Here is a 27,759-nt window from a genome sequence, read left to right as displayed (position 1 = left end):
TGTTAATGTAGTTAATTCTTCATAAGTTAGGGTTGACTCTCCAATCACCCTTTTTAGGTGATGTTTGGTTGATTTCACACCTGCCTCCCAGAGCCCTCCAAAATGTGGTGCTGATGGCGGTATAAAATGCCATTGAGTTCCAATGTTTGCTAATTTGTCCACAATGCTGGAAGTTTTTATCGTGTTTGCACTTGACATTATTCCTCTTTTTGTTAATTTGTTCAAGTCCGTTAGATTAACTTTAAATTTAATTGAGTCATTGTTAGTTGCCCAAAATATGCCTAATGTTTTTTGAAGTTCATTATCATTCAAATCTATTTGTTTTATCTCTCGGAGTTCTTCTGAGATATTCGTAAGTATCGCAAAATTATTACTACTCCATTTTCTCAAGTTAAATCCTCCTAATTTAAACATATTTATTAAATCTTGCTGCAGTTTTGTTGCTTCCAACTCAGAGTCAGCTCCAGCGAGAACATCGTCTACGTAGCAGTTTTTTCTTACGATCTCTAACATATTAGGAAAATTATCTTGTTCATCTTCAGCTAGTCTTTGGATAGTCTTTACTGCTAAATATGGTGCTGCCGCAGTACCATATGTGACTGTCGTTAATTTGTATTCACGAATTGGCTCATCTTCTGTACCCCTCCAAAGAATTCTGTGGTATTCTTGATCAGACTCCTTGATCTTTATCTGTCTGTACATTTTTTCAATGTCAGCTGTAAACGCTATCTTGTAACTCCGCCACCTAATTAAGATGTCGCAAAGCTCTTCCAGTGTGCATTAACTCATTCAAGCTTTTTCCGTTTGACGATTTGCATGATGCATCAAACACAACTCTTAATTTAGTTGTTGTGCTTTCTTCTTTTATTACATAATGATGTGGTATGTAATATTTTCCTTTCTTTTCGTCTGCTTGGCTGACAAGTTTCATGTGGCCTAACGTTATATAAGTTTGCATAAACTCTTTATATGCAATGTTTTCGTTCATTTGTTGACGTAATCTTTTTTCTAGTTGCAATAACCGTGCCATTGCCCTAGTTCTTGACTCACCTAAGGTCAGGTCTGTGTTTTTAAATGGAATGCTGACCGTGTAAGTCCCATCGTCGTTTCTCATTGTATTTTGATTATAGTCACGTTCACGTTCTTGTTCTTGGTTATTTACAGCTGGTTTTGACGTTACTTCTTCTAGCTCCCAAAATCTCGTTATGTCTTCTTCTTGCAGTGTTCTTGTCATCATACTAGCAATTTCTATGGTGCCATTAGTTTTTCCTGGGCTACACCCAAGTAAAATCCATCCGAATTCAGTATTTTGTCCTGTTAGTCCAACATCCGTTTTCTTTATACCATTCAACAAAATTTCCTGATATTCCTTTGCCCCTAAGAGAATGTCTACCGGACCTGGCTTGTAAAATAGTGGGTCTGCTAACATTACGTTTTTCCAATAATTCTCGTCGTAATCAATTTCACGCTCCGGTGAACTTTTTGTTAGTTTTGGTAACACTAACAATTCTGTACTTAGCGAGTACGCACTTGAAGCTCGCGCTTTACATTCTACTCTTATTTTATTATTGCTGTACTTAGGCTGTTCTTCTCCTAACCCGGTAATTTCTGCTCGAACTTTTTCGCGTGGCAAACCTAACAGTACTGCTGCCTCTTCGGTAACAAATGCCGCCTGAGATCCAGGATCAATTAACGCTCTAAAATATTCCCATGTATTGTTCACGTTTTTAACTTTAATTAAAGCTGTTGCTAATAACACCGTTTCGCCTTGCACAGTCATGTGGTTTGCAACCCGTGCAACTCTTTCTTGGCCCTTTGCCTTGTCTGAATTATAATTGTGGCTATTTTTTAAATTTCTGTAGTTATCTATATGAATCAGCGTATGATGATTTTTGTTACAAGTTCTACATTGAAAACGAGAAACGCATCTTTTACTACTATCATGATTTAAACAGTTAAAACATAATTTTTGTTTTTTTATAAATTCATGACGCTGTACATTGTCTAACCCTTTAAAATCTACACATGAATAAATAGAGTGCGATCGATTACAATACTTACAATTAGTTACTGCTATTCTCTTGTCCTCGACATCTCTGGAGTTTGCCTGGAGCCCTCGTTCGTAAGTGCCCTTGTAGCCTCCTCTCTCCTCAAAGCCTCTGTAGCCTGAGTGTGCGCCTCTTTCCTCAAAGCCCCTGTAGCCTGAGGGTGCGCCTCTTTTCTCACTTGATTTCGTCTCTGACGCCTCCATGGTTTGAAATCGCCTCAGTATAAATTTCAATACACTCTCCAATGATTGCACTTCGAAGATGTTGTCAACCGTCGACTCATACAAGTCGTTGGTTCTGGCATCCCATTTATTGCTGACGATACATACTATAATAGGATCCCATGATGCTATGTCAATTTTTTGCATTTTTAACGCTTCCAAACACTCTTTTACTGTATTGTACAGGGTTTTCAAATGTTCGGCTGATTCTCTTTGCGTCTGTGGAATATGTAGTATTTTGTTAATGAGCTTATTGACAATTCGTCTTTTATTGTCATATCTCTCTTTAAGTTCATTCCAGGCACTAGTATAGTTTGTTTCTGTTATCTCGTAATGTTGAATTGCTTTCTCTGCTTCTCCTTTCACGTACGTTTTAAGGTATTGCATTTTTTCAACCATGCTAATGTTGACGTTCGTGTCGATCATTGTTGCAAATATGTCCTGGAAGGTAGGCCATTCGTCATATTTTCCATTGAAAAATGGTATTGTTAGCCTAGGTAATGCCATAGTGTTGGTGGTGTGTGTAGGTAAACACCGTTGCTGTTTAATTTGTCTGTCTAGCGCTATTGTTGCAGTTCGATACTCCCTTTTAATGTTATGAAATGTATCTTCCGTATAGTATTGACGGTCAGAATATTCGTGCCTTATGCGGCTTAGCTCTATATCCTTGTCTACAACTATCATAAATTGCTTTTTTATGTCTTCCAGATATTGCTCATATCCTTCAGTGGCCGTTTTTGAGCTTTCTATGTCAGCTCTTAGGAGATCAATTCTTCTTTCCTGGTCACAAATTTTCTGCACTCGTGCATCGTTACTTCTGTCTCTTAGAATTTCTTGCTGTTCTTTCAAGTATGCCTTTGCTTTCAAGTATATTACCTCAACTTGATTAAAGTAGTTTGTTTTTATGTACGGGTTCTCGGTGCTCTTACCAGTAATTTTTGCGATCTCCTGATGTTGAGAACTAAACTCTTGCCATATGTCGTCAACCTCCTTCAATTTTTCCAGCAGGTAAGCTTCCGTTTTTCTGGACCTTGGATCCTTTTTAATGTTTATGAACTTTTTGTTAAGTTCTTCTGCTAGCTGCTCCTGTTTTTCTACAATTTTGTTCAATTGTTCCATGTCTGTAGTAGTTTCTTTGTAGTTTGTGTTGACAGTGTTGTTTGGTTTTGTTTAATGTAGTATAACTGTTTGTATTAATGTCACTTGGTTCACTGCTTTACTTCACAGCGGTTAGGTTAAGTTAGTCACTACGCGTTTTTCCTTTTCCTGTTAACAAAACGCGCACTTTTACTGTTCGTAATCCGGTTTAACGCGATTACCGTATGAAGAAAATCCCGAACGCTATTTTCTTAGACTAATCAATACTAACTTTATTCTTCTATCTACTTCTACAATCACTTAAAACTAACCAATATTACCAGTGATGTTCAAACTGTTGTACAAACATAAGGTACAATATATTTACTGGTTTCACAAACAAAACAGTTTAGTGGTCGCTGTAAACCTGATGTTGCAAATGCTGCCTACTGATCGTCCTACATAATATAGCTTGTACAAACACATTATGCGGATGTTTACTATTTCTTAATGGTTTTCGATTGAGCCATATTGAAAGTAATTAAACACTTAAATCATGTCATGTCAATAACCTATTGTTTAAATGAAGATTAAACAGGGTCATTATAAAAACATCCAAAGGATATGCACTGTCACCTAATAAATGAAAATCTTCTGGCAATAAAGCTTGATTTTTTAATTTGTAATAAATTGGTGAGTTTTTCCAAACTCTTGCGTCATGTGTAGACCCAGGCCAACCAAAGTATATGTCAATAAACTCCATACGCGCATTACAGATTACTTGCAGAAGAGCTGAATGGAATCCTTTCCTATTGTAAAATGAGTAGTCATTTTTTTTAGGACCCTTAATTGGAATGTGTGTTCCATCCACACAACCAATTACATTTGGAAATGATCCATTTCCTCGCAAATTATTAAATTCCAGACAGGTTTGATGAAATTTGTTTCCTACTGGCCATGTGACATAGACAGGCATTAATACACAAATGGCTTTCAACATTGTCAAAACAACTGCACAAGCATTTCTTCTGTTTAATCCAAAACGATCTCCAATGCTTCTGTATGAATCTGGAGTTGCTAAAATAAAAATAAACAATTACTGGAATATAAAGTTTTCTAATACCTTGAAGGCTAATTAAAAATACTTCTCATATAACTTACCCAAAGTCCATACTGTTATTAACAAAGCATGCAGTCTTTTAATTGGCGGTCTTCCAGGGCCAATGTCTTCATTATATTGTAATTCAGAACACAGATTCTTGAAGTAAAAGTTTAAAAGTAGACAACATTTTCTTAACTCCTGTACTAAGCTTACCTCAATTGCTGACTTTGTCAGTCGAAAATGCGATTTAAAATCATCTAATGAGTACCTAGAAACAACCTGCTCTATGTATTCATCTATTTTATGGTGCTTCTCTCTAGATGCAATCAATAATAACTCATCTGAAGAAGAACTTGAAGAATCTGAATCGTTTCTTTTTCTTAGTGTTGCCATTGCTGCAACAACGTGTTCCATTTTTTATGTTAATCTTTTTCGCTTCAAAACTTCCTCAAACCAAACAATGTTTAGGAGGTTTAGACACCGGTTTAGGTAATTTAGGTTAAAAATACAAATTTTTGAGGTTATGGAGGATGGCAAGGGTGTTTGTTATTTCAACGGTATTTTGATGCCATCACATCTATTGACAATCAATTGACAGATCATCAGAGAAGCACCGAACTTCCATCTGATTCACCATAGCATAAAACTATGTTGAATTTAAAAACGCCCCTATACCGTTTTTGGTCCGATGTCGAATACTTGCAGCTTGATAACAAGCAATAGAACGATTTTTTTTTCTCCCAGTTTTTTGCACAAAAGATAAGAGTCGTCGGCCAACCAGTGAAGAACAGAGAGTAAAACTTTTGCAAAAAAAAATTAAAAATTGTTAAATGTTGAATGTGTGGTCTGACTGTTTACGATTATTAAATTTCAGAACATCTCTAGTGTATGACAGAGAGCTGTCATGTTACTTGTCAGTATGACTTGTTGTTTACGTCTTAGTTGGAGTTGAAAAGTTAAGATGAAGTCGGAATGTGTGCTCAAGAGGAGAATTAAATGATTTTATGGAACATCTCCGTTTATTTATTGAATTATTCACCATCCCGGCTTACAATTATCAGAAGTGGGATCAGGATCACGTACACCGTCTCCGCGTGCGCAGATGACCGCACATGCAGCAGAATTTGAAAGTTTTTGCCATATCCATACTCAAGATCAGGCAGAATTACGTTTACAACACCGTTTAGGACTAGCTGTAACCCCCCCAGATGCAAATTGTGCAACGGTTGACACACCATCCGTAATAGGCGACAATGACAATCTTACATGGGAAGAGCCCCAATATTTCAGCCAAATATGACTGGTAATGTTCCGACAAATACAGGAAGTGCTGAAAATACAAGTGAAGGACTCCTAGCTACTTGAACACTCTTCTACAACAGAATGCTTTACTTATGCAACAGCTTACAGTGTCTGCTGGCATGAGGAACTATCATAGACTCCCAGATTTCTTTAAAACAATCAAAACGTTTAGTGGTGATGAGACAGGGCTTGCAGCGAGGAAATGGTTGGAGTCAGTAAAGAGTGCAGCTTTGCTTCACAATTGTGATAATTCAGGCTAATTAGCCTGAGGCTTTTACGTTTGAAACTGCACATACACATCTTATGGGCGCCTTGGCCTTGCATCCAGAGAGATGTCATCCATGATTATGGCAACATATGATGCTGATACCGACCAACTATTTCAAAATATTTTATCTTATGAAAGGGTGTCAAGTGAAAGAAGTCAAAGGCATAGGAATGATAATGTCAGACCAATACTAGGACCAAGAAGTCAACCCAGACCGATTTCGTTTGGTCAACCTAGTCAAGATAGGAATCGTGAGTACTCCAATAGACCAGATCAGTCATCCAGTGAGGTTACGAGATGCTACAACTGTAATCGGCCAGGGAATTTAGCAAATCAATGTGTCAAACCAAAGCGGAAACCTGGAAGTTGCTTTCTATGCAACTTTTGAGCAAACAACTGTCCAAGGAAAGAAGCCAAGAGAAAACCTACTAACACTGGAGAGGCCACACCTAGGGCTACACATTGTGTAGATGAGGCCAGACGATCGTTGGTACCTGCTATGACTACTACCGTGAACATTCAGGATATCAAAGCTAAGTACTCTTTTACACTTTAAGCTATATTAGATTTGGGAAGTCCAGTTTCCTTTATTCAGGCAAAATTTATTACTAATTATGATATTTTGGAACCAATAAGTGACAATGAAAGATTTGTTGGCATGAATCAGACAAATATTCAACTTTTAGGCTCATTTCAATGTAAGGTTAATATTCAAACTTTGAATTTATGTGTACGGCTTTATGTAATTCCTGATTATGCTATGAATCATTCTTGTCTAATAGGCAGAGATGTATTATGTCACGACAATGTCAAGTTTACTGTTGAGGAAGGCACTGTTTGTATTCAGCCAGTTAATGATAATAATTTAGAATGTGATTTAGATTTAGAGATTGACAATTTTGATAAACAAATTATGATGATAGATGTGATTGATACTAATGATAATTTTCCAGATTTGATTGTCTACGAAGGGCTAAATCCAATGGACAGATCTAAATTTGAATCAGACTTGGTGAATAATTATCTTAGGGCTGAGAAACCTGAAAACCCTGAAACAGATATAAAAATGAAAATTTTGGTTGATGTACTTGTTAAGAGCAAAAGTACGAAATCCACTCATACACATTTAAACTGGTTGACATAAGAGGTTAAACCGCACATATTAATTATCCCAATAAACAATTATATCACAATCAAAAATACGCAAAAATCCAAATTATAAACATTATATTTGTTTTTGTTTACATTTATGTATGTCATGTCATACTGACTGAAAAATGTGTGACCTATAACATATAAAATTCATCTGTCGTCTGTGGTCTGTATAGCTAACCTCAACATCGTTCATACACTTTGCAAAATTAAGATAATGCAGAAAATAATACCATTGTTTTTATAATACGTAATACTCAGTCCATCACACCAAACATTAAACACTACATATCAATCTCACAGACATGCAAAATTTTAATATAAAAACAAACACTAAAAACGAGTGCACAACAATAGTGATAAAAATTAAAATATTTTTTCTTTTATTCTTCAAAAGTTGAAAATAGTTTCAGATTTTATTTCAAAACATGTAAACAAATAAAATAACTCTTTTAAAATACATATATGATTATATTAATTGCAATCTGTTCATTCAAGATAATATTTGAAAAAGCATTTGTTTTTATTTGCAAGAATGCTTATCATATGCACAGCAATAATTACCTAGCCCTACCTTTCATGCACCCTTAAATACACATATGATCAATAACTTGATTTTGTCAAAAATAATAAGATGTTGATTTTGAGCCTATTATGTATGTCATAATAAATATATGCATATTTTTTAAAACGGTTTACTAAACTAAGTTTGCTTATTGGAAAATAATACAACCATTAACAAATAATAGTTTATTTGTATTTGTACTTAATTTTTTAACAACAATAATATTATGTAGACAATATAACATTTCAAATTACAAAACCAGTATAATTACTAATGTAAAGTTGTACCCCAGACATAAATAACATTTAAACCAACTTACAAATAATATGAACTGTGATACATGCCTACTTGTTTCTAATGTGTAGGTAGGTAATGTAGTGTAGATAATAGAGACTATAATTTTCATAGATTTATTTAACTGTTAACTAAAATATTACATATTATAAGTCCTTATCACAGAAAAGTATGTATATAATCGAATGATATATATACATACTATATAAAAGCAGGTAACATTGGTTGGTTCCGCATTGGTATGACCTGTATGCAAATAAAAACAAATCATAAGTATTCACTAGAATAAAATGTAGCAACTTTACCTTGAAAACCATATTGAACAACTACCTAAGGTGTCCACAAGGGTGTCCCTATATACCAAATACTTAAAGAGTAGTATTTTTGGTATTATTCTTTATATCAGATACTGGTAAATCTCTGGGTAAGAGTCAACTAGATCTAGAAACAAAAAAATTAAATGTACACAGAGAATATGAGAAGTAGGTATTAACTATAGGTAACATAGGTATACTACTTACATAGGTATTAAAGCAATGTGTAAATCAATTAGATTTATACCTTAACAAGGTATATGCTGAAGCTGGATGCAGTTTTTTCAAATGTATTTGCCTCTCTGATGATTTAAAACTAGGTAGATAAAAACGGTTTCCATTTGGTTTTTATTAAATACTGTATTTGATAATAATTATGTTACTTAATAAAAGTTCCAGTATACTTCATGCACATTGGCTATATGAGCTGTGTGGGCAGATTATCAAAGATTTTCTGAAATAAAAACGAAAATGTTGAAATTATAAATCCTACATAATACCATTCCAATTACCTGTTGCAACTTTCCTCAGGAAAACTCGGTTGATGATAAATATAAACATGCCCAACTATAAGTAGTCGATTTAACTCTGATTTACCAGTCTAAAACTGTCCAGTAATAAAAATCAATTACAATTTGAGTAAATTTCTAATCAACATGTAAACAAAGCCGCCATTATTAAATATGACCTGCTGTCCGCGTTCCACAAATTCCACAAAACCGCGGCCTGCCGAACGCCATTCGGATGACGTCGCCGATCCCGCGCGAAGCGACTTCCAGACGCTTCCGAATCGTCGCCCTTCCGGCCGGTCGCTGTTTTGCTCGTTTCCCGTTTTGCTCGTTTCACCCAGCGCCCACCGAACCATTTCGAACGGCTCCGGAGGACCCCGACAACATCAACGCCACGACGGCCGCGGTCAAGCACCCAGCAGAGAAGGTCACGCGTATTTAAGAAATATAATTAACAAAAATTTAGTGACTTCGTTACAACTTAAAAACGATTTACTACAGAAAAAAACGAATTAGATATTTGGATTCTATGTTACATTTTCTATGAAAAGTCATGTGTAGCTTTTATAAATAACACAAAAAAACAAACAAATCCATACAGAATCAAAAGTTAAGTTGTTTAAAGTAGACAACTGATTTTTAGACTACTTTGAATACATGAATTTACTACCATAAAAATCGCAATAAAAAATAAAACGTTTTATTTCAAAACGTCATTAAATCCTATTATCTATCGAGCTTCAATGTTGTATGTATTTTTCATGGGAAATATGTTGATGATGTAAATTATCTCAAGTTTAAAATTTTGAATATTGCGATCTAACTTTTATGAGAATATCCAGTTTGGTTTCTTAAAGGTAATAAAAGATGCAGACAGAGGAAATGTGTTTCTTTGACACTCTTTCCGACGGCTTCGAAGTCGTAGTTATGGTATTGTGGCCTTTGTCGCAAGAAGTAATAAATGCTAAAATATTGTAACACTGTTTGGATCACATTGTCACGACTAACACACAGTTAACATTACCATTAAATTGAAAATGAAAAAATTATTAAAATTGCACACTACGATGATTTTGCTTTAAAGACTTATCTAGCAGGATTACCGTATCATTTACAATTAGTTGTAAGGTTGAAAGACCCTGAAAATTTAGAGGAAGCATTAGCACATACATCTGAAGAAGAAAACTTTCTGCAGTTTAGTTTAGGAAGAAATAATATTTCAAGTACTCTTCCAAATTTCACAAAACAAAAACCAGTAACAAGTAATTCTTCCATTTAATCCATTTAATACTGCAAGATTACCATTTAACAATTTTTCAAAACCCTCTTTCCCTAACAGGCCTTTCCAACCAATGTCGTTCAATACAATTTTTACAAAACAATTTTCAATTCAGGGCTTCACAGCCAAACTTCCAATCTAATAACCAACAACGTAATATTCTTAGGCCGCCTATTTTTAATAGACCTCAAACATACAATCAGCCACAACCTAACACTCATTTCCAAAATCAAAGACCTAATAATTCAAATCAACCCAGTCGCATGGATTGGGACACAATTTCCAAAAATACGATGACATCTAATAGGCCTAAACCTAAATACACATTTCAAGATCTTTATGCTCAAGATATATGTCCAACCAGTTCATTAGGAAATCCGATTCCCAACACTCAAATTCCTGAAACGGCGTCAAGTGAACAATGTTATAGCTATTCCTATAATTTTGATGAATATGAAAATTATGATTATTTGCAAAATTACTATAATCCTGAGTTTGAACAGAGTGCATTATCCGGTCAAGATTATACTGACCCCTTTTCACAGAATCAAGACGCAACAAACGACCTTAACACTGAAAACGATCCGAGCGAATTACAGGAAAATTTTATACAAGCTCAGCAAGGCAACGAACTAACATAGTATTATGTAACATAAATTCCGATTTAACTTATATTTGCATCCCAGAAATTAAAGCTTATTTCTTAATTGATACAGGTAGTTCAAAGAGTTTAATCAATCCTAATATTGCATATAAATTTTACAGAAATTTTATAGAATCAGAAGACTTCAATATTCAAACTGCTCATGGGATGACTTGTCATAACGAAATTATTAATATACCTATTTTCAATATATCAGGTTTTCACAAGTTTTACTTATTTAAATTTTCAAATAAATTTGATGGTCTAATCGGAGCCGACATGATACAACAATTAGACGCAGAAATTAAACTGAAACAAAAAATTCTAACTACCCCTCATGCAACAATACCTATATTTTACGGAACCGAAAAAAATACGAATACTTCTCAACATCTATATAATTACCATTCAGTAACTATTCCTGCACGAACACAACAAGTAGTTAAAATACCCGTCACTATAAATAACGGTATAGGAATTCTTGATTATCAGAAATTTAACGAAAATGTCGAAATGCCTAAAGCCTTAGTAAACATTGTTAATAATTACCCAATTACTACTATAATAAATTCTCGAGAAAATCCAGTTCAAATAAATTTTGAAAATAATTTTGAAGTAGAACCAATCGATATTTGTGAAGTACATTTTTGCGAAAAAATGGAAATAGATGACGACATTTCACCAAATTACGACAATATCTTAAAAGCCAACTTAAAAAATCTTAGACTAAATCATTGTAACCAAGAAGAACGTGATGCAATCCGAAATTTATGTTTAGAATTCAGAGATATTTTCTACTGCGAAAATATACCACTTACTTTCACTAACCAAATTCGTCATAAGATTAATTTAACAAATGAAAATCCAATTTTTACAAAAAGCTATAGATATCCTGAAATACATAAAGCAGAAGTGAAAGAACAAATCTCAAAAATGTTAAAACAGGGAATTATTCAAAATTCAACATCACCATGGTCCAGTCCCATCTGGATTGTCCCTATAAAAACTCGATGCATCAGGTAAACGTAAATGGTAATGGTCGTGGATTACAGAAAATTAAATGAAAAGACAATTGACGATAAATATCCGCTACCTAATATAGCAGACATATTAGATAAGCTTGGAAGAAGTAATTACTTCTCTACACTTGATCTTGCCAGTGGCTTCCATCAAATCGAAATGGAACCAGAAGATGTACAAAAAACGGCCTTCTCTACTGAAAATGGACACTACTGAAGAATGCCCTTTGGATTAAAAAATGCACCATCAACATTTCAGAGAGTAATGGACAACATCTTAAGAGGATTACAGAACGAAATATGCCTCGTATACTTAGATGATATTGTGATTTTCAGTACATCACTACAAGAACATATTACTAGACTAAGACAATTTTTTACTAGGCTTCGCGAATCTAATTTCAAAATTCAAATGGACAAGTCTGAATTTTTAAAGAAAGAAGTCCAATATTTGGGACATGTAGTAACAACAGAAGGTGTCAAGCCTAACCCAGATAAAGTATCAGCAATTAAAAAATTTCCTATTCCTAAGACCCAAAAGGAAATTAAATCGTTTCTCGGTTTACTAGGATACTATCGACGATTTATTAAAGACTTTGCTAAGATTACAAAACCACTAACACAATGCTTAAAGAAAGATTCGAAAATTACTCACAACTCAGATTTTATTAATTCATTTGAACATTGCAAACAACTTCTCGTCAATGCACCCATACTGCAGTACCCAGATTTTGAAAAACAGTTTATTTTAACGACAGATGCAAGCAACTTTGCTATCGGAGCCGTATTGTCACATGGAAATGTACCTCATGATAAACCAGTGGCATATGCTTCTAGGACATTAAACGATAGCGAAACTAAATACTCCACTATTGAAAAGGAATTACTTGCCATAGTCTGGGCATGCAAATATTTTCGACCTTATTTGTTTGGACGAAAATTTCAGATATATACCGATCATCGACCTCTAATTTGGCTTTTCAATTTAAAAGAACCAAACAGCAAGTTAGTGAGATGGAGACTTAAACTCGAAGAATACGACTATGAGATCGTATACAAAAAGGGTAAACAAAATCAAAATGCAGATGCTTTATCCCGTATACAGATAAATGCTCTAGAGAGTGAAAGTATTTTTAATAATCCTGGCGATATTGACGTTGATATTGACCAATTTCTAAATCGATTTATTAACGAAAACAATAACCCCAGTAATTTAAATACTAGAGAAATGCAGGACGCAATCTCTTTATTTGATGAAAATTTACTAGAACCTAAATCAACTCCAAATAGAGTTAATATTCTCCAGGACATAAAAATTAAATCTTCATTAGATCAAAATCAAGAACAGACCTTACAAACTTCTCATTCTTGTAGTAATGGCAATTCAACTAATGATGGTATCACGATTCTTGATGATATCATAAATAATAAACCTTACCAAATAATAATATCAAAAAATCCCTACGACAAAATTGACGTAACATGGGACAGTTTCAAAAAACTTCAAATTTGGCACTTAAAAATACCTAAATCAAATTATAACCTTATATTGAAATTTCTTAAAACTTATACAACAAATAATAAAACATTTTACCTATATTTTCATGATGATAGTATGTATTTAGATTTCAACAAGGTTTACATGCACCATTTCTACAAAAGCGGACTAAAGTTAGTTAAATGTACAAAACTAATAAATTCTGTAAGGAACAAAGAAGAAAGACTCCTATTAATCAAACACCAACATGAAGGTAAATGCAATCACCGTGGTATTAATGAAACCATGGAAAAATTAAAACTAAATTATTATTGGCCATCCATGAAAACAGACGTAACAAAATACATCTCTGAATGTACTATTTATCAAACTAACAAATATGGCAGAAAACCGTCATATGCTCCTCTAGTTCTTACCGAAACAACGAGTAAACCATTCCAAATACTTCATATTGATATTTTCAAGTTTGATAATCAAAATTTTCTTACTATAATTGACACATTTTCGAAACTAGGTCAAGCATTGCCAGTTCAAGGTAAAACAGCCATAGAAATATGTAAAGCTTTAATACATTACTTCTCGTTCTATGGACTACCCGAAAAAGTTATAATGGACAATGGCACGGAATTTAAAAATACAACTGTACAAGAACTTCTTAAAAGTCATAAAATTAACGTTCATTTTACCACCCCTTTCCATCACGAATCGAATTCACCAGTGGAACGATTTCACTCTACCCTTATTGAACACCTTAGAATTTTAAGTGATCGTTTTAAAGATGAGGACGTTAACACTTAATGAGTTATGCTTTAATAGCATATAATAGTTCTATTCATTCCTCTACCCATTTTGCTCCATATGAATTAACCTTTGGACACACAAGCTCAAGAGACCCTTGTGAACTAATCAACACAGGTTTTTATACTGATTATGTATACACTCATCATAATAAAGTTAAACATCTTTATGATGAAATTAAAGACAAGTTAGAAAGCCAGAAACAAAGAGTTATTGAAAAACGCAATACTCTAGGACCTGAACATAATTTCAAATCAGGTCAAACTGTATATAAATCTAATTCCCAACGTAATAAAAAACATAAGAAATATACAGGACCCTTTGAAATAATTGAACTTCTAGATAATAATAAGGTTAGATTAAAAAATAAAAATAAGAATAGTGAAGAAATAGTACATGTTAAGGAATTAAAAACTCCTATTGTTGTAGGGTCATCGTCCAGACTAGGACAGAAGTAATTTACCATAACCTTAACTCCAACCCTGGAATCCTTCCACAAAAACTTGGAAACGCACAAAATATAATAGATACATGGTCATTGAAGTAGAATACATCAAGATGGAAAAATTGGAGCAACAGAAGTGGATGCTTATTATCCCAAATCAAGTAGTGGCACACCAACTCTGTGGATCAACAAAAGAAAACGTCCCTCCAAAAGGATCTTACCTTGTAGAAGTAAGCAACGATTGCGAAGTTATTGTTAACAACTTTTACTTGAAAACCTATAAGAACTCTAAAATCGATTTCAAGAGAATTGAGCTTCCTGTGTTAAACACCACAATTGGAAATTACGAGTACAAACCTCTGAAGTTCAGTGAAACAAAGTTAAGTGCTATAAATTTTAACAAAGTGCAACAAATACAAGATATTTTCAATAGTGAAAGTGAAAAAACAAAGTACATTTTACAAAACGCCAAACCAAATCAAGTTCTTAATATATAGACCATTCCATTATATATTATTGTAGTATTAATTTGCATCTATTTAAGTTACAAAAAGATCTACCCTCTTCTAAGAAGGATGCCTCCAACCTCCGAAACCTCACATGATCCAGGAGCTTCAGATATTATAGTGTAGTTTCCAAATTCGACGTAGTCTCATTTCTAGGTCGGGAGGAGTTATATGTTACATACCTAACCCTTTTATTAGAAATACTTAAACTATGTAGAGATAGGTATTATAGAGAGATAGGTCGAGTCCAAGCGAGCGGATGCGTTAAAGTTGCTTGTGCCTGTGTGTGCCTTAAAAGTTATTCTATTGAGAATAATAATTATACATTTTTGTGTTACGAGTAATGTCTGGCGGGTAGTGATCTCGTGCTTGTGAGTCTGGTGCTTATTGGATACCGTTATGGAGTCCAAACACTTAAGTGAATTAAAGCTAGTTGAATTAAAATCAGAACTGAAGCGTCGACGTTTATCCCAACAAGGTAAAAAAGCAGTACTGATAAACCGTCTCAAGTGCTCGCTTGATTCTAGTTTTTTGCCTGTTGGTTGTAAACAAACAGTGAATTGTTTGCAAACAGAAAAGGTGGCTGAACCCACACATAAACATCATTTGCCTTCTCAACGACCTAAAACTCAAACTAAAAGGGGCAATCTTTGTTTTAAACTGATTAATAGGGTTTCTGAACTAGAGGAAAAACTGCATTTTTTAAAAGTAACTCTTACAAAGTTGAAGCTACGGCGAAAGAAATGTGAGGTCAATGTCAAGTCTGTTGCTGATCCACATCAAGCGGTAAAATCCGCGGCTCTGGTGGAGTTGCCTTCTAATCTACCCCCATCAAGGAAAAGAAATAAAAACAGTGAGCAAACTTCTTCGCCCTTTCATGAACCGCCTAGGAACCCACGGAAACGAATTTTTATTGCCGGTGACGGAAATGGCGAGGATTGTGTTTCGATCACAAATTCTATACTTCAAAATCACGGCGGGGAGAATAGCCTAGTGACATCCTTTCTTAAACCAAATGCTCTTTTCGAGGAAGTTTTAAATGTTATTCCGAAGGCTTGCGGTGATTTTAATTGCAATGATCACATTTTTATTTTAGCAGGTACCAGCGACGTATTAAAAGACAAAAAGGTCAACAAAGACCAAATTTGTAAACTCTTGACATCCTTGTATCGCACTAATGTTACAATATTTAGCACTACTTACTGTCATGGTCGTGTGGTTTTGAATGATCTAATGTACAAGTTCAATTGTGATCTGGTTAGAATTTCTAAGTGCTTCTCGCATGTAAAGTACATCGAAACTAACAAAATTTTAAAAGACGCTAATGTAACAAATTTTTATCCAACAGTCGGTTATCGCAATAAAAAAATTATTTTAAAATCTGTACTTTTCTCCACAATTTTAAACTTAAGTGTAAATAATAATCTAATTGTGGTGCCGTTATCTGAAAATATTAGCGTGAAGACAAGCACTGGGGGAAAGTTAACCCAATCGTCGACGTCGGTTCCTTTGCTCGGTTCTGTAACTTATATCTATGACGCAATTGTCTTATCTACTCCGGATAAATCTAATCAATCCGCGCACATCAGTCAAAATTTTCTACAATAACGTCGCCGAAATGTCCAATGAACCACAACCGCGTTACATTTGTCCATCAAAATATTCAGTGCCTTGCAAATAAACTATTAGATTTAAACTTTATTATGGAATCGCAAACTGGTGATTTTTTACTACTATCGGAACACTGGCTAAATACTGAATATATTAGCGAAGTGAAACTACGGGATTTTACTCTTTGCAGTAGCTTCTGCAGAAGAGCTTTGAGACATGGTGGTGTTGCCATTTATAAACGCGATAGCTGTAACTATTGTACTGAATGTTTGGACTTGTTTGAATATTGTGTGGAGGGGACTTTTGAGTGCGCTGGTTTGGTTGTCGCAGACTTAAAGTTAATTTTAGTTGTAGTATATAGGCCTCCTAACGGTCTTTTTACCGACTTTTTAAAATATTTTGACTGTGTTTTAAACAATCTTTTTAAGAAATCACTTTATTTGGTTATAGCTGGTGATTTGAATCTAAATTTCGCTGTACCTAGTTTTAATCTATCGCTTTTTAATGATTTGTTATGCACATTTAATTTGTTGGCTACTATTAAGGAATCAACTAGAATTACTGGTACGTCTTCAACCTGTATTGATAATTTTTTAGTTAGCGCCCCCCTTTTGCATTCGTCCCTGGTGATGGACTTGGGGTTGAGCGATCATTACGCGCAGGTTCTGGTGGTTGATGTTGATAATATACTTTTTTCCCCGAAATCTGAGACGCAGTACGCGGTGAGAAGGAATTTTTGCAGAAACAATATAAATAGATTTGTGGAGTTTATCAAAACCGAAGATTGGGCCGACGTTTATTCTCAGAGCTGCCCTGATAACGCCTGCCAAGCCCTTTTTAGGATACTCTCTAATCAGTTTGAACAGTGTTTTCCGCTGAGCAAACAACGCCTCACAAAAAAACCCGTTAAGTCAAAGATTCGTGTTCTGCCCCCGGAATTGCAACAATTAAAAAAAATGATAACATTATACAATGATCTTTGTAGGGTTGATTCCAGATATAAGGAAATTGTTAACATAAGCACAAAGATATACAGAGAAAGGTTAAGGGAGCATGTTAGAGGTGAATACGACGGAAGAATACTCAAATCTAGTAATAAGTCGAAGTCAATGTGGAATTTTATCAGAGAGGTCAAAAAGGAAAATCACGTAAGTAAAATTAAAATTTGTAATAATGAGGTACAGTTGTCTGACGAGAGTGTGGCTGAAAATTTTAATTGTCACTTTTCTACAATTTCGGCAAATCAAGACACTATCGATTACAAATTTATAGAAGCATGCACTACTTTGAATCAGAATACTTGTTTTCTATCTCCCGTTTGTACGCTGGATGTTTTGGACCTTATCACTGCGTTGATGAGTTCCAACTCAGCCGGTTTTGACGGAATTTCAAATAACTTAATTAAGCGCTGTAAGCTTTTATTGTGTGATGTACTTACTTTTGTAATTAATCTTTCAGTGGCAAAAGGTCAATTTCCTGATTGTCTAAAGCTCGCAATTGTTATTCCACTTTTCAAGAGGGGTGATCCCAATGACTATTCAAATTACAGAGCAATTAGTTTGTTATCATGTGTTTCTAAAATTTTTGAACTTAACTTACGAAATCAAATGTTGTCTTTCTTGCAGAAATATAATTTTTTCCACGCCTCTCAGCATGGATTTACACAGTCTAAAAGTACTGAGTCTGCACTATGCGATTTTCAAATTCGAATAGTTGATGCACTGGACAAAAACCTGTCGGTTGTTGGCCTTTTTGTGGACTTCTCGCGAGCTTTCGACCTGGTAAACCATGATATATTACTTGCAAAGTTGCACAGATGTGGTTTTCGTGGTAAAAGCTTTGACCTAATTTCCTCTTATCTGTGCAGCAGACGACAATATGTTACCATTAATAATAAACAGAGTAAATGCTCATTTTTGACTACCGGTGTTCCACAAGGGTCTATTATTGGACCTTTTCTCTTCTTGATCTTTGCTAATGATTTATTAAACTTTATTGAGCAGGGTGCTTCTGATGTACGGGTCACAGCATATGCAGATGACACAAATATTCTGATAATTGATCGGAGTACTGACGCTGTAATTAAGAAAACAGAAATAATTTACGATCGAATTTGTTTATGGTCCCAAAAAAATCACTTAAAGTTGAATATAAATAAAACTAATTTTGTTCATTTTTCTAATAACAGAAGCTCACTTGGAGAAATTGGTATTTTCGAGGGAAAGGATAATGCTTTATCTTCTTGCTTTACTTCGAGGATGTTGGGCATTACTTTTGATTGTAGCATGAATTGGCAGGATCATATAAATATACTCAGTGGTAGGCTGCGCAAAAGCTGTTATGCTCTTAAATTTATGGCCAATCACTTTAAAATTGATGTGCTCCTATCTCTGTATTATGCAAACTTTCATTCACACCTGCGTTATGGCATACTAAACTGGGGTCTCAGTGCTCATGTGTCGCGAATATTTTTAGTTCAGAAGTATAGAAGCCATCAGGATAATGACTGGGATAGGTCCACGTCAGTCCTGTAGACCTATGTTTAAAAAACTTGGAATTCTTCCTTTGTCTTCTGTTTATATTTATCAAGTATGTGTTTTCGTGTTCAAAAATGAAACCAAGTTTGAGACTTATCGTACATCGCATTCACACAATACACGTAATAAGGACCAGTTGCTGCCGAATTATCACAGAACTGGGTTATACCAGAAAGGCATTTTCTTTAACGGGTGTAAGTTTTATAACCGCATTGACGATTCCATTAAAAATTCACCTAACGTCAATGTGTAAGTCTAGATTAAAGCGGCTCTTACTTGAGAGAAACTGTTACAGTGTGGAAGAGTTTTTAGATGTAACGTAATTTATGTAGTTTTGTATTAAGTTTGTCAATTTGATGTATTCGCATTATTTGATGATTCTTCTAAATGTATTGACGTTTTCCTCAGTTGCATGTTTTGCATGCTTAATTGGAGAAATAAATGATTTATTATTATTATTATTATTATTATTATGTAATGTATAGTCAGCAACTATGTAATGTGTAGTCAGCAACTAATTTTATATAAAATAACTAGAAATGTAGTGCTCGGGTTCAGTTCCATATTATTAAGCTCACTTTGTAACTCGTCCGAAATAAATTTGTGTTTTTTAAAAACCATTATTTTTGGTTTTCAAATTTAACTCGCGTGTCAAAGTAGGCCACCGTTAGATAGCGATACACCGAGAAGCATCTTCGACGTTCGACGCAAATTGCGTAGCGTTTCAGAGTGGTTCTAGAACGTTGTTTACCGAATATAAAAGAAGAAGGTGGATTTGGGAACGCGGTAAAGTTTAAATAGTAGAATAATTGTGGAATTGTAGTAGTGTTTTTGGTAGCTGAATTAATTATTGTACAGAGTGTTTTGGAGTGTAAATAAATTTATTAATTGTTGAGTTAAATTAATAACATTCTTTACATCACATTTTTCGATTGTCCAAACTTTGGTAAGATTTTCATTTACTTCATTGTCACGTGATAAGCACTTCACTTTTACAAAGGTAAATATTAATGTCACCTCCTATTAGCCAGCCTAATTTGCTAGATTGTAGGGTCAAATATCTATTCAATATAATTTGATTGGTTAGCAAAATGTCATAAAAAATACTTACACCACATAACATGTCAATATCTTTACTAATGTTAAAGTCAGGATCGGTTAGTATTACATGCTCCGGTATCGAAATGCAACTTGAATCAAATGATCTTATCGGCATCGCTTCAGTAATTTTCGGTAAAACTAAACAATTTACTTCTGTTTGGAAACTCCCGATGCGTGATTTTAATGTACACCTAGTTTTATATCTACCTTGCAAAAAGTTGTTACTTCCAACACCCGAAACAGAATAGTTAACTTCTTTTTTATGGATACCAATTTTTTTACAAAAGCTCCCAGTAATGAAATTTGATTGTGAGCCTTGATCTAGTAAAATAGTCGCCTTAAACTGTAATCCTATATTTAGGATGAAAACAGAAACAGCGCATATTTATTAGCCCGACTTATTAACGTAGTTTGAGTCGAGACAAGGGCCGCATTCGTTTTCAAGCTTAATGGAGCGAGCAGAGCGTCTTTGACGTAATTTAACAATTGGTCCTTCGTTCGTCTGCTCGAGCCACTCGGCCTGCGTTTATTTCGCTTGCTGCAGCAGTTCTTGGAAGGCGCAAGGTCTCGACAGTTCTCAAATGTTTTCAAATGTTTTGGATTCAAACAGTTTAGATACAGTTTCAGCCTTACCGCTTCGTGCTTTCTTTTATTAGGATCAAATTTTAAAAATGAATTGCATTTAAATATTGAATGACTTGATTTACAGTAAAAACAAGTAAATTTGTTATTGCTATTTGTTAGTAATGAGTACGATTTTTGAACTTTTAATTAAAATTTCTATTATTGTTTCATTTTGATATTTATTACTTTTTGTACTCACAGTTTCACGTTTCTCTAAAAACTCACATTTCTCTTTAACAAAATTGAGCAAGTTCTCAAAAGTGGGTAGATCAGTATTACATTTTTTAGATTCCACCCTACGAGCTGGGTGGTCAAGTTTTGTAACCATTAAATAAACAAGTAACACTGACCACTGATCTGTGGGTTGATTTAATGCTTTTAAACCTTAAACATTTTTATTAAATAAATCAAATAAGCTACGCAATTCAGTATGTGATTCTTTGACTACCGAAGGCGCTTTAAATAAACCATTGACAAAATTAAAAATAATTAGTCTATTATTTTCGTATCTGTCTTTTAACATGTTTACGGCAATACTATAATTATCTTTTGTAGTTTTAATCTACTCTAACATCAAGGTGTGCTTTTAAATAATAAAACTTGTGCAATTCATCCATTGATGAGTTTTGATCAATTATTGAATAAAATGCGTCTCGAAATTCCAACATATGAATTGTTTATAATGTTTGGTAATTTTATTGAAAACCCCGTAACACGTCGCTGGGAATTATGTGATTTCGGTCGGGAGACGTTATCAATTGACTCTATTTTATGATGATTTGACAATATCAGTGAAGCACGCGCACTTATTTCATAAAATAAATCTTAAAATTGATATCTTCCTGGTTTTTCTTGACTAATATTATCAGCTGATAATGCCAATTAATCATCGGTGTCAATAACAATTATATTTCGTCCTGGTGGTCCCCTAAACCTAAGTCAATTTACCAGCCGCTGCTGGAAATCCAGGTCTCCAAGTTTTCAATTCCACCCTTCAAGGTTATCGCCGAGGCTTGACGACACTCTAATCAAAGTCTCTAATCTTTCAATAGCGTTTCGTCTTATGTCTGATCGCTATTCGGCTTTAAGAACCATGTTCTTTCTCCAAGTGGACTGTATTAATTAAACTGGTGGAAAAGTCAAATCCACAACTAATAATCTTAAAATTGAATTACGGTTTTAAACCAGAAAGAAATCAACTGTTGTGCGAGTCTTTCCATTCTCTCGCAGACTGCACATAACTTATCGCGGGCGAACCTCCGCAATGTTGCCGACTTTTTAAAGAGTTAGCAATCTAGTAACGAAAGAATTTTTTTTTATATCGCTGTTTACCGAATGATGCGATATCAATGGTGCTGTTCCTAGATTTTGGGACGCCATTTGAACGTTCTAGCTTATATAGTTGAGTACAGATGTCACTATATGTGGTACAACAGCTATTGGGTTAATAGGTTGAACGGTTCGGCCGCTAGGGAGCGTCAAATTTGACTCGTTTTTTATGTCTTTTTTGGTGCATCTTTTCTTACAATCGTCAATAACTAGGTTATTTGCAATACTTTGTATAAACTTTTGTAAGTCAATGAATAGCCAATGAAATAAGCTTTCTATTGACGTATAAAAGTTGATTGGTTAGTGCTACGGATTCGAAGCTAGAGAGAGTCAAAATTTTTAGAGTGAAATTATATAATTTATAATTCTTCGTTGTTTTCCAATGGATTTAATTTATGTTTAAATTTAAATGGAAGAAGTTTAAAAATTATTTATAATATAATTAGTACGAAATAGTATTTTTTTATTAGTTTACTTTTAATACTAATGCTAATAGTTCGGTAGCGGGTTAAAATTCAGGTTAGCTTAGTTAATTAGTTAGATTAGGTACTGCAAGTGTATATTTTATTTTTATTTTACATAAAATGGAAAATATCTCAGAAATGGATACAGATAGGTATAACCGGAAGTTTTGAATTTTTGTTTCTTATTTTAGCATATTGATTTAGTGACATAAGATAGAACAGGATACAAATACACTAGCTTCGCACAAGCTTGCCAATGGAAACCACGATTTCTGCCGTTAATAAAGTGAAAGAGTAAATAATTATTGCAAAAAGAGAAAATCAAATATATGTATTTTATCGTAAATGAACACTACAAAAACAGTAACTAAAACAAAAAGCGATTATCAAACTTTCGAAATAACACCCAAACTGAAAGCAGAAAGCTAGCTAACAAAACTGATACCTGAGTTTAGCTGTTACCTTTATTTAAAAAAAGTGTAGTTTACGATTTGGGTCGTTTTATGACAGGACCTTCTTTTGATGGGCGCTCCCAAATAGAAGTACATATTTTTTAGTCACGAAGCTGAAACTGTTAAAATAATAAAATTATATAAGGTATTGAGTCATCTTTCATTTTTCGGGACTCACCATGGTGATTTCGGTTATTTGAGAAGACCGGAATTTAGACATAGTTGAGCAATTCGAAGTTCAATAAAATGTTGCTTCTTCCTCTACAACATGGCAAAATTATATTTGAGATACGACGTATTGGTTTTTGGTTTCCATCGTCACTTTTATTAGTCTAATGGGCGTCATATTCTATTTTTAACAATGTTAATTCAACTTGTTTTCTGATTACAGTGCTGTGTCAGAAATTATGTTTTTCGACGACTGACTTTGAAAGTACCACATGTACGCTTCCATTTAACAGCAGAAAGTAGTTATTTGCCGCGCGCGAGCAGAAAGTGAATCATTTTCTGCTCTAGAGCGTTTTCGCTTTCTACTAACAATCTACTTACCAACTTTTTCGGCGTTTCCATAACAACGCTTGACATACCTGTTTGAAATAAACACATTCCGTCAAAGTGATTTATCGGTGACAATAAGTTCGAGCTACGAAAATGATGTGAGTTGTCCTTCCACTCCACCTCACAGCAGTCGTCGTAAAAAAGTACTTTTGTCGCTTTTACATGTACTTTCACATCATCATATATGTACTTTCCGCTCTTAATATAGAATATACTATTTTACAACGAGCGCCTTCAACACAATATCTCAGAAATGATTCTTTAGGTCAAATTACACTAGTCAACGTGATATTATTCCATTTTGCAACAGAGTGATCATGTGACACGAAGTGCGCTCTATAAGCTCTCGTCAAATAAGAACGTATCAAATTGACTCTCTCTTAAGAGAACTGTTGTGTGTTAACTGTAAACCAAGAATATTAGATAAGACGCAGTCAAAGGCTTTTGTTAGATCGCAAAGCAGTCCCCAACGTCGAAACTGGTATTAACTTATTCAACAAGTATATTGATACCCATAGTCGTAGATTATTCATTACGAAATCCAAACTGACATTCAGTGAAAAGCTTGTGAGTTTCAAAAAATTTGGTGATTCTGTTACTAAGTGCTTTTTCAAGCAGTTTAGACAATGGCATATAGCCTCTATTCCTGTTTGTTTAATACAATTAAAAAAAAAATATTTGGGTGCCTATATTAAAGTCGTTCATTAAAGTAAAAGAATTGGTAAAGCATGCATTAATAGGACTCTTTACCAACTACATTATATCGCTACGACTTTCCACCTTATACACTGTTGGATTTTACCTAAAAAACGGACTAATTTTTATGTTAATTTTTGTATAGGTACTGTAAATAATAGGTAGAACGTGAAACTAAGTATTTTCTTTTTGTACTCATATTCTACAAATATCTGATACCAATATAATTGTATTATATCACGGTCAGAAAAACCAAATGGTCGATAGCCCTTTTCATTATTAGGAAATAAATATGAGATATATACAATGGTAAATAATTTAATGGCGTATTTATTGGGTCAAAATAATCCGATTTACCACAACTTACCTCAGACGAAAAGTCAAGGGAAACAGAAATACAGGGGGTCAAAGTAATTTTTTTAAAATAGTATTTTTCAAATAACTTTCAAAAAACTTAAGTAATGGTAAATAATTTAATAGCGGCTTTCTGGGATCAAAATAATTTGATTTAGCACAACTTACCTCAGACCAATTGTCGACGAAAATAGATATACAGGGGGTCAAAGTAATTCTACGATATTTCGTATCCCCGACCAATTCAACGATTCGGAATATTTTTATTTAAGTTATTTCTCACTTGCAGTCGGAATCATCTCGGAAACGGTTGATTGCAGTCGAAATAATCTCGGAAACGGTTGATTCTCTAAGATCTCTCTAAGACCTACCAACTAAGTATACCTTTTCTGTTCAGAAAATATTGGATAACAGATACTCTGATGTCAGTTGTCACTTCGCTTTACCAGAAAAAAGTTAGAGCGATTTAAAAGCAAACCATTTATTGTAGATGGCGCCCTCTATAAGCTAGCACCCTCAGAAACATTGGAATACCTAATTTTAGCGAAAAACTCCAAGTGGATCGCGAGTTAATCGAAAAAGTGAATTTAAAAAAAAATAACTTTGATCTCCTGTATTTCTGTTTCCGTTAACTTTTCATCTAAGGTAAGTTGTGCTAAATCGTATTATTTTGACCCAATAAATACATACCAGGTGTACAAGAGCACCCTGGACATAGGAGATTAACATGGGAAAACGGTTTTGATTTTTTTGCGCCTGTACGGTTGATTTGATTGAAAAACCGTACCAGCAACAATGACCTGTTTACCCGTTGCCCGACAACCGCCTATACAGTGCAGGCAAAAAGTTTAAATTTTCTCATTTTTGTTCGTGTTTTACGACGAAAGGGCTCAAGTTAGAGATCTGAAAAAAATACAGAAAACTAGTCCGTGATAGGTACTACAACCTTCATTAATACGATTTTTCAATCAAATCAACCGTACAGGCGCAAAAAAATCAAAACCGTTTTCCCATGTTAATCTCCTATGTCCAGGGTGCTCTTGGACACCTGGTATATAATATTAATTTCTCTTGCTGTTGCTGTTGATTGTTTTGAGTTATTTTAATCGAAGCAATTGTTTTTTGAGCAAATTTTTTCCCCTTGAGGGGGGTGAAGAGAGGGGGGTTTTGTCTGATTTTTTTCACCATTTCATTTTTTTTGGGGTGTTGCCTAAGTTGTGTGAAAATTTCATTGAAATCGCTTGATTAATAACGACCGGAGAGCAAAAAATTTCGAAACTGTCCAACAAATCAGTAACAATTGATATGTCCTAAAGAATTTACAACAAAACTGTCTAAAACACGCCAAAACAGTAAAAAATATAATTTTTTAACACTCTAAAAGATTGTCTGAAAATTTTAGTTTAATGTCCAAAAAATTAATTTTTTGCAAAAAATGTCCTAAAAATATAGGGTTTTGTCAGTGTCCTAAAAAAATAATTTTAAACGAGAGTGTTAAAAAACTATTAGGTTAGGTTAGTGGCCAGAAAAACTGTCAAAAACAATTTTTAAAGGTAAAAAAAAAATTAAATATACAGAGTGAACCAAAAATTTATATATATCGAGTGGCTCAAGAAACAACAGTGCGCGCGGGCGCTTTAGCTACGGATGGCGGCCATTTTCTCCCTCTTCCTAGTATGCGTGTCCACGTGCTTGATCATGTGATCCTTCCTGATAAAGCCCTTGCCGCATATCTCGCACGTGTACGGTTTCCTGCCCGTGTGACAGCACAAGTGCCTTCTCAAATCCGCTTTGTAATTAAACGTTTTTGGGCACATATCGCACTTGTGCGGTTTATCGCCCGCGTGTTTCTTCGTATGTCGTTTGTAGGTTTCATCATCAGGAAACCGTTTACCGCACCGGGAACACTTGAACGGTTTATCACCACTATGGAAGGTGTTGTTGTGTTGAGTGAGATAACAGGGACGATTGAACACCTTATCACAGTCGTAACATTTGATTTTCCGCTCCTCCGAAGCACGAGGGGGAGAATTCTCCTTTTGTTCCTCCTCCAAATTGGTCAACAACAACTCCACCTCATTAATTCCTAAGGTGGTTAGTCCTCCAAATTCAGTTGTCAAATTGGTGGTGTAATTCTCCATTATTACAGGATGAGGGTATTCCTGAAGAGGACAGTAGTACTGTCCCATACCAGCCACGTTCGCATACCCATGTAGTTCCGCCAGAACCTGCGCAAAACTGGGCAAAGGCTGGCTCACATCCAAATCACCAGTAGTACTGCTGGGGGTAAACGTATCCTGCGTAACGTGGGAGGCCAACTCGTTTGGGTACTGCTCCGTCAAGGTAGGCACCACATTCACCACGCTGTCGCTGCTCCTCGAATCCTCCTGACTATTATCCTTACTAGCCGAGGAATTCCTAGCTGGATGGTGATGGGCGCTGATGGGCATGATAGCTGGATCAGGCAGCCCACTAGATTTAACCGCTTTCTTGTGCAACGTGGTGTTGTAGTGTCTCTTTAAATGTCCGGAACTGGTGAACCACTTGTTGCACGCGGTGCAATTGTAGGTTTTCGGTCTGTGTGCTTCGTTACTCTTCCAGTTGGTACTCTTGGTGGGAGCAGGAGCTAGTGGTGGCGGTGCCGGAGCCTCATAACCACTAAAACACTCTGAAACACCCTCGCTAGAACCACCATCAACCACAAACTCCCCTTGGTAACCTGTTGGTTGATTATTCCCCAAACTAATCATCCCCTGCACGGTATGTCCCTCCTTTTCCTTCTCCCACGTTTGACTGACCATTTTCTGACTATCCAAATCCAGTATCTCACTCTGACTCACCTCCTCCTCATTCATGGGTGTTTCATAATAATACTGGGGGTCACCCAAATTGTTTTGCTCGATGAGGAGGGAAGCACTCTTGTACACCAAACCACACTTCTCGGACTGTTTGGGACTGGGTGAGGGTGTGGGTTGTGGTGGATAGTTCACACT

The 27,759-nt window shown here is 34.8% G+C and overlaps 1 protein-coding gene and 2 long non-coding RNA genes across 4 annotated transcripts in view; all 3 read right to left on the bottom strand.

Annotated features, from left to right (window-relative positions):
- LOC145737576 (uncharacterized) overlaps positions 1 to 27,759 on the bottom strand; it is a 119,351-nt gene that overhangs the window by 25,768 nt on the left and 65,824 nt on the right. The window lies entirely within an intron of this gene.
- LOC145737869 (uncharacterized) lies at positions 1,986 to 7,757 on the bottom strand. Its single transcript, XM_081992711.1, has 4 exons — positions 4,662 to 7,757; positions 4,508 to 4,604; positions 2,062 to 4,423; positions 1,986 to 1,993 (listed from the first exon to the last, which is right to left on the bottom strand). Exons 3-4 carry the CDS (start codon positions 3,386 to 3,388, stop codon positions 1,986 to 1,988), a joined length of 1,335 nt encoding a protein of 444 aa, XP_081848837.1. The 5' UTR covers positions 3,389 to 4,423; positions 4,508 to 4,604; positions 4,662 to 7,757.
- LOC145737745 (uncharacterized) lies at positions 7,930 to 9,750 on the bottom strand. Of its 2 annotated transcripts, XR_014180460.1 has the most exons (5): positions 8,856 to 9,750; positions 8,727 to 8,797; positions 8,551 to 8,659; positions 8,335 to 8,470; positions 7,930 to 8,275 (listed from the first exon to the last, which is right to left on the bottom strand). It is a non-coding gene; the product is annotated as an uncharacterized LOC145737745 (long non-coding RNA). The 2 variants fall into 2 exon arrangements; XR_014180459.1 differs by having other exon boundaries at positions 8,551 to 8,797.

This window comes from Ips typographus, linkage group LG14, assembly GCF_016097725.1.
Source record: "Ips typographus isolate SLU linkage group LG14, UJ_Ityp_2.0, whole genome shotgun sequence".
Taxonomy (NCBI): domain Eukaryota; kingdom Metazoa; phylum Arthropoda; class Insecta; order Coleoptera; family Curculionidae; genus Ips; species Ips typographus.
The sequence above is the reverse complement of the archived record's forward strand: the minus strand, read 5'-3'. Positions and strand labels throughout refer to the sequence as shown.